This window comes from Microtus oregoni, unplaced genomic scaffold (assembly GCF_018167655.1).
Source record: "Microtus oregoni isolate MIOR12 unplaced genomic scaffold, Mior012 000019F_ref0000042, whole genome shotgun sequence".
Taxonomy (NCBI): Eukaryota; Metazoa; Chordata; class Mammalia; order Rodentia; family Cricetidae; genus Microtus; species Microtus oregoni.
Window position 1 is genome coordinate 25,118,025 of NW_024543078.1, and position 12,225 is coordinate 25,130,249.

Genomic DNA, 12,225 nt, shown 5'->3' on the forward strand with positions numbered 1-12,225 from the left:
AAAAGCCCTGCTGCACATGTCCTCAATTAGAGCCGGACTATGAGATCTGCTAAGGAACTTCAGGGTTCTCTGGCTTTATTCATTAGAAGAAAAGTTCACTTGCAAGGACATTTCCTTTTCTACTCATCAGCCCCTGAAACAAGAAAAATAGCAGTCTATGGGCACACGACACATCGCCTTCTGATCTTATTTAGGTTAAGTTGTGGGTTTTTTTTTTACCTTGTTTTCAGAACATGCCAACTTTAATATGATGATTGTGCTATGTGTTTTTAGTTTCTTGATAGTTTATTTTCCTAATGCTGCTGATTTCACATTAGATAATAAATCCCATTTATCTACTGGTCTAGCTGTCAACCTCCATGGGTGATTTGATTTTGTGTATGTATGTGGGAGACTACAGTACAGCCTTTGCCTCTGCCTACTTGCTCTTGTTTTTTTCCTCACCCCTTCTGCTTCTAAGAAACTGGGTCGTCCAAGCCCATCCTAACCAAATACAGATACAAAAGATAATTATCAAACTAACTTGGGATTAAAGAAAGAAATACGAACTTATGGTAACAGCAATAGGGTTTATTTAAGACAGAACACAAAGTTTTGGCTGGGCAAAGTAATACATAACAAACAGGCGATCTTGATTTCACTTTTGTTAGAACATGGGCCTGCCCCTAAAAGACAGTAGTCACTTAAAACCCCACAGCCAGAGAACAGGCCACACCTCCCTGCAGCAACAACCCCCATTTATGGTCCTAACCAGGATCTGGCTCCTCCATGCTCTGAGACGCCCCCTCTTCTGCATCTCAGTTTGTCTCTCTTCTTCTTCCCCCTTCTCTCCCATCCTTTTCACTTCTTTCTTCTCCCCTCACTCTGACGTTACTCTCCAGACTTTAAAGGGAACTTCTCCATCCCTTAAGGTTCCAGATATACTGTACTGTTTCTGACATGGCCTCCTTTTTTCTTGATCTACTGTGTTTCTTGGAAGCAATTATTGTTGCTCTTCCTTTAGAATATTAACAACTTTGTTCAGGGTCAAAGGACTCAAAAACTGTAGCATCTTGACATATCTCTCTCCCCTCCTTTTCTTCCACCTGTTCAAGTGTGATGCCTGCATACATTCCGTGGGAGGTCAGAGGTAAGAGAGCACTAGATTTGGAGTTAAAGGCAGTTGGGACCCACCTGGTTTGGATGGTGGGAATCAACTCTATTCCTTCCAAAGAACAATATGCGCTCTTTCTTAACTGCTCAACCATCTCTCCAGCATAAACAAACTGTCATGGTCTTCTTATTTTATTTGAGACAGGTTCTCATTATATAGCCTTAGCTGGCATTTACTTCAAGAGATCCATCCACCTCTACCTCCAAAATGCTGGGATTAAAGATATAAAGCAGCACCCGATGCTTACCTGACAGGGTTTAAGAGCCCTTAGTCAGCAAACTGTCGCAGTGTATCTTCCAGCTTTACTGTTCCCAAACCGACTTGTAACATACTTTGTCCTTAGAGTTCTGGTTTTGTCTAGCTTCAATTTGTACAACCCTTCTATGTTTGCAGCTCTGCCTCTTTACTCAATGTTCTAAAGAAGCTCCATGATTTGTTTTTATTCTATGTTTCTCCAGCTAAAAACGTATTTTAATATGCTCTATTTTCCCCCTTGAAACCTTCACTTGGGTTGCTGCAAATGGAAAGAAAGTTGACACTTTAGAGGAAGAAAATCCCATTCGAAATAATTCCGCCTACTTAGTGCATTCCTGCTAATTACATAGTAACTACTGAATAATGTTATTGGGCAAATACTCAAATTATTTGCAAAATTGGTTCTATTACATAAAATTTTCATTGTGCTTATCATCTTCCATTCTCTTGATTAGGGGCTAAATGAATAAATAGCACAGTATGAAATCAACTTTCAAAACTGACAATTCTTTCCTCATTTATTAATATGTGCCAGGTATGGTGGTACACCTGGGAGCAAAGTCTGGGAGATCTCGGTGAGTCTGAGGCCAGTCTGGTCTTCACAGTTTCAGGCTAGCTGAGTTTACATAGTAAGACACTGCCCCCCCAAATTTAAAATAAATAAATAAATAAATAAGTGGGTGTCCCATGAATCTAGGCATCTCTAGTAAATGTAGATTTTAAGTCTTGGTTCCAGTTTTTCTATGGAAACTCCTGGGAAATGAAGAAGTAAGAGAGCCTGAACCAGGAGATGACGTCAGTTAGGAAGCCATCACACCAAGGCATCCTCGGCTTCACTGACAAGGACCATCCAGCACTCGCAACCACCTCCTGTGTTATACAACTGCAGCTTTGGGCTGGCAAGATGGCTCAGTGGTGGGGTGCTTACAGCCATGCCTAAGTTTGATCCCTGAACCCACATGGTTGAGAACTTATTCTTGCAGAGTTTCCTTGGACTTCCACACGTACGAACACATAACATATAGCACGTACAAACACATGAGCACACACACAAACCTCCAGGGGATACACTTGTCATCCCATATCTCACCCCCGATATGTGCAATTCCCTATGTGGGAACCTTCAGATGACTTCCAAACTGTGTTTACCGACTTTCAGCTCTATCAACAAAACTCAAAACCCTCCTGGCTGCATTTCCACTTAGCCCTTTATGGTTATGTATATGCAAACTTATTGAACAGTGTGTTTACTTAAATGATAGGAATAACCCTGCTGCTGGCTTTAGAGGGACCACAGCAGGCTGTCCTAGTTACTCACGCTTTCGTAATGGCTGCTAAGCAAGGCCTCCTTTTACAGGAGCCAAATGTCCACGACTCAGAGTTCTCAAAGGAACTCTCAAAAAAATTCTCTCACGATCCAAGATAAATTGGATTTTGAAAAATTCCAATTTCAAGATCAAACAGGTTAATAGTTCCAGCAGGGGAGAGGGTGAACTCCTGAGGCCCCCGCCCTAGGTGAAGCTGTTGCTGGCTGGTACTGGCAGGTGCTCCAGGCCCCAGCAATGAGCCATGCCCACGTACATACGGGCAGCCTTAGCTGAATTTCATAGGTTAAAGACATCAGTTTTAAAGGGAAGATGCTAAGTTGGGAGTGAGATATCTCAGACAATGTGGAGGGAGTTGGAGGGTGAGCAAGCTGTCCTGATACATTTTAAAGAAATTTCATGACGGCAGGCACTTATTTTAAGTCTTCTAAAAAGAACTCCATTTGGGGGAATGCCTCTACTTTAGATCCCAAACCACTATAGCGAAAACAACAAAATTCCTTCCTACATTTAGAGAAAGAAGGGGTGGGGAGTTATTAACGGGATCCAACCTACTGAATACCTGTTGCTACTGATATTACCAATATTAAGATACAACAAATTCTTAGACGCGATGGTCAATCTGTTATAGCTGCAGCATAACCTATCCTGATGACCAATACGCTGTGCCATGGGCCAGAAGCACTCTATTCCATACACTCTGATAGGAGCCAGGTGAGGGATGCACTACAGAGGAGTGTGGAGGGCTCTGGGAAGTCGTAGGCATGCTCAGACTTCTGCCTACACCAAGCAACTCTCACGCTATTATCTTGTTAGGAATAACTAAAGCTTTTGGGTTGGCTCTTTATCAAGTGTGCCAAAGCAATCTAGTCTCCAATGGCAACCAAAACTGTCCCAGAGCAACACCAAGAGATCTTTCAGGAGGTACTGGATTCTGGAACTAGCTAAACACTTAACGACATACCAAAAAAAAAGGATGCATGCTCAGAAGTAGGAATAATTGAATATTATTGCAAATAAGGAGGAATTCACAACCTAAGAAACTGTACATTTTTCTTTCTTAAAGTATTAAGAAATCTTCATGGTATCCTATAGTGTTAGTCAGAGCTATAAAAATACTAAATAACACATGTATTTTGCCAATAAAATGTAAAGGACAACATTAAAAAGTAACACCTATTGGAATTCCCTTTCTGACTGTGAAATAAAAATAAGATTTGGAGGCTAGCAAGATGGCTTGGCAGGTAAGGACATGGACCAAATACCTGAGATCTGTCCCTGGAACACATATGGAAGGAGAGAAATGACTCCCAGCTATACCATCCTTTCATAGGAACTCTAAGGAAAGAGTGGAACTGTCAACTCCAGGAAGATAGACTGGAGATTCCTAACTGAAACTCATAAAGAGAAACACGCCATGTTTCCTCGGTTTCGAATTCATAGAGAAGACACGAAAGGAAAAGCAAGACTGTCTGAGGGAAAGGGGAAAAACAGGGGGATGAGATTACAGCACATTACACACTGGAACAAACATAGGGGGATATGGTTACAGCTCATTACACACTGGAATACATGGCTTTGTGCAGCCGCCACTAAGTACTCACAGTGAGTATAATGTCAATAAAAACAAGAAGCTTTCTTACAGACCAGCAGTGTAATATTTACAGTCTGAACAAAACAGATCAACTACCAAATGAACAAAGCAAAGAAAGTTATTACCAATATATGAAAGACTGAAGCAATATATTAAAATATGGATAGTCACACACATTTCAGCTGTCTATTTTCTTGAGCATGAAACCTCAGTGGTTTAAGAGCCTAGACTACAGACTGGGAGATGGTTCAGAGCACTCTCTGCTCTTGCAGAGAACCTGACTTCAGATTCCTGTACCCTCATCCAGGGACCTAACAACTGCTTCTAACTCCAGATTTGGGGAATCCTCCTCCGACGTACACAGAGACCTAGGCATAAACATAATTAAAAATAAAATGGCTAGATTTTAGATATGTACCATAAATTTAGAAGGCAAAACTAACTCATTTGGGCTTTCAAAGCTTCTAGATTAAAATTCTTTAGATACTTAAAAATTATCAGGTAAAGTCAAAGGGACAAAGGTAGACATCACCAACAAACACCTCATCAACTGGATGTACTGACAGCTGCTCATAATTCAATTCCAATATCCAGAAGGTCAAGGCAGGAGGACCAGAAGTTGAAGGTCAACTTTAGTTTCAGATAAAGTTCAAGGCCAGCCTGATGTACACATGAAAACAAAAAAAAGTAAACCAGCAATTTCTAAGGTAGATGTGGAACATGTTTACGAGGCAAAGGCTGAAGCAAAGTACAGCTTTAAATTCAAGTACAATCTCACAGCTGCAGGCTAGGCTTGGCTAGACAGCAAAACAAAAGTACAGACTGGCTCCACAAGTCTGCAAACAAAACCGAAACAAACAAAACAACAACAATACATGGGTTCAAACAAATTCAAACCCAGAAGAGTGATTTTAACAGCACAAAACCCAAGAAGCAACGACTCACTGGAAGGCGAGAGGATCAGAGTAAGGCAGAACTAGCCCCAGCAAAAGGGCTAGCAGAGCTGCTTTTGCTGATGCCAGCAGAATGATCCGGAACTCTGGAAGCTTCAAGCTATCATAACCTACCAACAGTCTCCAATACAATTCCAAAGACTCCACCCTTCCCTGAGAAAGGCCCTTTCATGGGATACCTGGTGACCACTAGTCAGTCAACACGAATGACTAAGGTCGTTACATCAAGTCCTCAGCCATCGACATCCCTACTGTTCACTGCGGACACTCGTGTTTCTGGAACAGCTATCTGGTGTTACCAAGGTTTTCTCCTAGAGAGCACTTTTTCTGCGGGCCAAGGGAAGCACACTGCACACACTGTTTCTCTTCTGTGGTGGGGCTTCCTTACTCCTCACCTCCCAAGGTCAGTCACTGTTCCATTCCCGAGAGTGCACAACCTGCAAACATCTTCCATCTTCCCTCAAACTACTGTGCTACCCAGTCAGGGTTCTACTAGAGACAACCCAGATGAGTCATTTGACAGACCACAGGCCTCTGTTGTTTCTTGAGACAGTTTCATGACATACTCTAGGCTGGCCTCCAACACGTGGTGACCCTCCATCCTCAGCTTCCAAATGCTGTAGTTACCTTACCATGCCTAAGTTTAGGCACTGATTTTTAACAATAGAAGACATGAGAAAAGGAGAGGCAGAGAGGGTGGGGGAGAACGAGAGAAGGACTGTATTAACCTTTAAGACATTCCCAAGTCTCACTATGGAACTGCATATCAAATCAAGCATTGCCTACCTACCCTAAAAATCAGGAAGCTACAAACTTAATCTCAAGCTTCCAGCTCCAGAACAGTACAAAGCCACAACAGTACAAATCACACCAGAATTCTACAGGGAAAAAAAAAAAAAAAAAAAAGTCCTGGGTCATTTTACTTTACAAACCTTACACAACTTTACCTGTGGCAGAAACAAAGCAACACAGAACTGTGGCTGCCAAGGGGTGGAATAGGTACTTGCTAGCTTTACAATTTCTAAATACCAGAGCATGGTTGGAGCCACGCCAACCAATGCTGATAACGTAAAGCAAAATTCTACTTTTCCACACTGACAGACCCTACTAGAACTGGAAAACACTGTGACAGGTATGGTGCTTACAAAGGGGGATTACTAGCAATATAAAAAAAAATTAAATAAAAACAGACAAATAAACAAATGAACAAAGCCGCCAACACCAAGAGAAACTGAGGGAATGAAGTTGTTCAGACACAATAGAAATTACAATGTGAAGATTAAGGGGAGCAGGTCCATAAACAGTATAGAAACAGTGTGACTGGGCTGGAAAGACGGCTCAGAGATTGAGAGCACTGACTGTCCCTCCAGAGGTTCTCAGTTCAATTCCCAGCAACAACATGGTGGCTCACAGCCATCTATAATGAGATCTGGCGCCCTCTTAGGAGGGTGGGAAAACAGGCAGGCAGAACATTGTGTACATAATAAATAAATCTTAAAAATTAAAAAAAAAATGGTATTATAAAAAAAAAGGAGAAAACAGCAGTGTGACCAAGCCCATAAGCCATGTGCTTTTTGTTTCTAAATATTACATCAGCAATGAAATAAGATGTAAAGATGTTATTCTACACACCAATTTTTTTTTAAGATTTAATTTCTTGCCCCGGGGATTAACGGGAATCACAACGGGGACAAGTGTGGAGGTAAACTGTCAAGTGTCCCAAAGGCCACTCATCCACCTGAGCGGAGCCTCCACAGAACAGCCCGTCCTCCAGTCACCAACAGCATGGGCCAGGCAAAAGTGATCTCAGTGTCCTCAAAACTCTTACAACACACTGTTCAAGTACTCCATTTACAGTCTAAATTAACACCCAGGCCTTCAAACAGTAAGCTTCCATCTAACATGTATATAAAATTAAGACCTGGGTTGGCAAAATAACTCAGAGGGTAAAGGGCCTTGAGGAGACCTGAGCTCAACCCCTGGAACTAACTTCCTCCAGAGTCGTCTTCTAGCTTACACACACACATGCGCGCGCACACACACACACACACACACACACACACACACCCCATGCACTCATATGCACAACAGTAAGACTAAATAGTCAGGCATGACATAGGAATGGCCATAGGCTTACAGATTTGGATGCTCGGGCACAGGAGTTGACACAATTTAAAAGGATTAGGAGGTATGCTGGTCGAGAAAGTGTTTCACTGGGGTGATGGGCTTTGAGGTTTCAAAAAGACAAGTCAGGCCCAGAGAAACCTCCAATGACTGTGGATCTGGATGTAGGACACTCAGCTACTTATCCAGCAACATGCCTGCTTGCATGCCCCCATGCTCCCACCATAATGGATCTAAATATGAAATGTTTGGTTTATATATATATAAATAGCCATGGTCACATATCTCTTAACAGCAACAGAACACTGACTAAGACACTGTATGAGTTGGTACCAAGGAACAGGGTATTGCTCTGACAGGCCTGCCCATGCTGCTTGTTGGCAGAATGTGGACTTTGGGGTTCTGGATCAGGAAAGCAGGTTGAACGTGTCAAGCTGGTCTTCACGGGCCATCCTAGGAGAAGCACGGAAGACAGTGGCAAGGGTGATGTGAACTGAGGTTCAGCTACAGAAGTTTCAGAGGGGAAGAATATTAGTGCCCTGGACCATTCTTGTGGTATTTTGGCCAAGAATGTGGCCGCTTTCTGCACTTGTCCAAAAAAAATCTACCTGAGGTTAAACTGAAGAGTTTGGATTAATAGCATTAGTGGAGATTTCAAGACAATCTAATACTGAATATACCATGTGGTTATTAGTGGTCACTCTTAAGCAGATCTATAATCAGTAGTGAGCTGCACACGGAAAAATACAACATGTTGAGCCTGAGAGGAAAAGGAGCACCAGGAAGGGTAAGGAAGCTAAGTACACATCTCGAGGAGATAAAACGTACTGGCTTTGTGGGAGCCTAGGCAGTTTGGATGCTCAACTTACTAGACCTGGATGGAGGTGGGGGGTTCCTTGGACTTCCCACAGGACAGGGAACCCTGATTGCTTTTCGGGCTGAGGGGGGGGGACTTAATTAGGGGAGGGGGAGGGAAATGGGAGGCGGTGGCTGGGAAGAGACAGAAATCTTTAATAAATAAATAAATTAAAAAAAAAAAACTCTAAAGAAAAGCCTGACACTAACCGGAATAAAGGGAGTGTGAGCTCAGCGTAAGACCCCACCCCACCCAACCAAGCTTCCTATTTGTGAGCAGTAACTAAAGAAAAGCTAAAGCACTGAAGGAAACCACTGAAAACAGAAAGTTGGTGAAAACGTATCTGAACAAGGCGCCCAAGTTCTTGCCCCATTAAGCAGAAGAACTCGGCAGCCGTGTGGTTCTGTAGAATCTCCCTCTGCGGAAGAAAACTGCTGAGTCCAGGGTGCCCCGGCACAGAAAACCAGAGAGGTCAACATAAAGGCATGAAGGTGAAGCCTGGATTGTGCTGGAGACCCCAAAGTCATGAACTACCCGCCAAAGAAAGCCGCTAACAAGGAGTTGAACCAGCCCAGTGGATAAGAGTGTTACAGATCTGAGGAGCTTTTTGACATCAGACGTGGAGGAGATGCGAGTCTGGAGTTTGTCCAGCTGGCTTTCAGTCTTGCTTTGGTCCAGTATTCCTCACCATGTGCCCTTTCCTCCCCTTTGAAATGATAATGTACATTCTATGCCACTTTATGCTGGAAGTACGTGGTTTGCTTTTCATTTTTATTTCATAGAGGTGAGTTAATAGATTACTTTGAGTTTCAGAAGACTTGAACTATGAATTTTTAAACAATGTTGAGACTTACATAAACTATGGGGAGTTTTGAAGTTAAGCTGAACACATTTTTAAATTATGATATGGCTACAAGCCTATGGGGGGGGGGAGAAATTTGGTTTAAATAAAAATGGTCCCATAGGCTCATATACTTGAATGCATGGCCGCCAGGGAGTGCCCCTATTACTTGCTGGGAGATCGGTTCTGAGATTATTTATTTATTTATTTATTTATTTTTGGTTTTTCGAGGCAGGGTTTTTCTGTAGCTTTGGAGCCTGTCGTGGAACTAGCTTTTGTAGACCAGGCTGGCCTCAAACTCACAGAGATCCTCCTGCCTCTGCCTCCTGAGTGCTGGGATTAAAGCCCTGCGCCGCCAGCCACAGCCAACGCCACCGCAGGAACCAGAGGCGCGCACGCGCCCTCCCTCCCTCCCTCCCTCCCTCCCTCTCTCCCTCCCTCTCTCCCTCTCTCTCTCTCCCTCCTGCCCCTGTGGATTCAGATGTAGAACTCTCAACTACTTCTCCAGCACCATTCCTGCCTGCACGCTACCATGCTCCCCTCCATAATAGGCTAAACCTTAACTTGTTTAAAAAAAAAAAAAAGCCCCCAATTAAATGCTTTCTTTTGTAAGAACTGTCGTGGCCATGGTATCTCTTCACAATGGTAGAACACTGACTGGTGGATGCTTTTAGTCCCAGCACCACGGGAACAGAAGAAAACAGATCTCTCTGAGTTCAAGTCCAGTGTGATCTACATTAAAAATTTCCAGGCTAGCCAGGACTACAAGTGAGAATCTGCCCCACAAATAAATAAGCAAATAAATACAACTATACTGTGAAAACTTATCTCATAAAGAAACAAATAATTAATCAAGAAGGGCTACATTGTGAGAACCTTTATAATTCATAAATAAATAAATAGGGACCCATGGTGAGAGCCTGGTAAGCAAACAAATAAATGTGTGGGTAAGTAGGGCTGCACAGCAAGAACCTACCCCATAGTTCAGACAGACAGACAGAGATAGGTAGGTAGGCAGGTGGGCAGGTGGACAGGTGGGTAGGTAGGAATGGGTAGGTGGAGAGATGGACAGATGGATGGATGAACAGATAAGACAGGGCTGCACAGTGAGAACCTGTTTTATAAATAAGTAAGAAATAAGGGGCTGGTAAAAACTGCTCAGCAGTAAAGGGACTTGCTGCCACACTTAATAACATATATCCAGTTGGATCCTCTGGACCACTATGATACGAAAAAAAACCATCTCCCACAAGCTGCCCTCTGATCTCCACAGGACACCATGTCACACATATAATCCCAACCCCGCCCACACATATGTAGAAAGAGTCAAATGCAATTGTAATTTTAAAAAAACAGCTGCCCTTTCCCTCTAGAGACCTGCTACCCGTCGATAGTCACCCGCCCCAGTCCATCCCAATCTGAAAAACTGCAAAAATGCAATTTAATACATCTGTTTCTCCTTCCTGAACGCACAGAAGGATCTACTCTCCAGTCTATGTGATAACTGACTGGGCTATGTGATAAGTACAAGCCCACGAAAGACCAGCTTTCATGCTCTCGCAATTCCATCTCCCAAATGATTTGGGGAATGCTGGGTACAGCTATTAACATCACAAGGTAAAGGAGTCCAGATCCTTCGACCAACAAACAGAAAAAGCAAAACACAAGACAACATGATTACAAATTCACTCGGAAACTGCAAAGAACCCTCTGTGAACTTAGGACATGGGGATTTGGGATCATAAAATGTAATAATTACAATATGGTGTAGATACTAATCCTAATTTTTTTTAATTCTCTACTCTGCTAACAAAATGAACATCTGATCCATGTGTTCTCCATTTTAAATGTGAGCACATTTGACACAAAAATCAACAAGTATGAATTATAGAGACACAACACACACATAGATTTATAAGCAAAACAAATGGCTGTTACACGCATTATATTCAACTTACAGTGTGAGCACATTTCCAAAGGGTAACTCGCCTCATTTCCCTGGGGAAAGAAAGAAACAATTAGTTATGAGAAACACCCAAACGCCTTTGGAAAATTAAACAACTTTTTTTATGTGACAAGACAGGTAAATGAACCCCAAATTTATTATTTAGAATTATAAACTATACTTAACTGGTAAGAAAACATATTAAGCAATATTGTAGACAAGGGAAAGGGTAAGTTCTCATTAAAATTTATGCAAGCATTTGATAAAATATAGTTCAAGTTTTTTTAATACCATAAACACACTACACACAAAATTCCACATGTTAGAGACTGTCAATGCAGTCACTTGTCTTGCTGGACAAACTAAGTTTGCTGACGTAGAACTCCTGAAGCTCCTGCCTCAACCCCCAAGTACTGAGGTTACAGGCCTCTGCCAACATATAGGGCTAATGAACTCATTTTGTTGAAAAGTTCAGAGTGAAAACATTCCTGTCTTTTCTGCTTAATTAAAGTTTAATTACACCGCAAAACAACCTGTTAAGAAAAGCCTTGGCCTGGAGAAATGGCTTACAACCCAAAATATAAGAGTTCGGTTCCCAGCACCCATGGCTGCTCCTCCGGGTACAAAAACAAAAACAAAAAAAATGTGAGATGTGAGAGCATCTAGCCTAGTGGGGACAGAGCCAGCCCTGCGTGGGTCCTAGATGAGTAAGAAAGCAGATGAGTAAGCCCCGAAGAGAAGCCACTCAACAGTTCCTTCAGTTCCTTAACTGAGCAGTAAGGAATAGTCCAGAGGACACTGTTCCATGTTCTCCCCTTTAGGTCCTGTTTCCAGGCTCTCCCTTCAACAACGGACTCACGTGGAAGCATAAGCAAATGGGCCCTTTCCTCCACAAGTTGCTTTTGGTCATGGTGCTCATCACAGTGACAGAGACCCTAAAACAGTACTTTTTAATAAAAAACAACAAACAAAAAAACACTGTGTAGTCGGAGGCTACTTGTTCGTTCCCTGCTGCTCAGACCCAAAATAATTATACAAAACTGTACTAATTAAAATACTGCTTAGCCAATAGCTTAAGCGTATTGCTAGCTAGCTCTTATATCTTAAATTAACCCATTTCCAATATTTTATATTTTACCACGAGGCTCGTAGTTTACTGGTAAAATTCCCCAGTGTCTG

The 12,225-nt window shown here is 42.4% G+C and overlaps 1 protein-coding gene across 1 annotated transcript in view; it reads right to left on the reverse strand.

The window, feature by feature from the left end:
* Nucleotides 1–12,225, reverse strand: part of Ppp3r1 (protein phosphatase 3 regulatory subunit B, alpha) — a 46,440-nt gene that overhangs the window by 11,913 nt on the left and 22,302 nt on the right. The window contains exon 2 of the mRNA XM_041669505.1: nt 11,060–11,099. Within this exon, the coding sequence (XP_041525439.1) occupies nt 11,060–11,099 (40 nt within the window). The remainder of the gene's footprint in view (nt 1–11,059; nt 11,100–12,225) is intronic.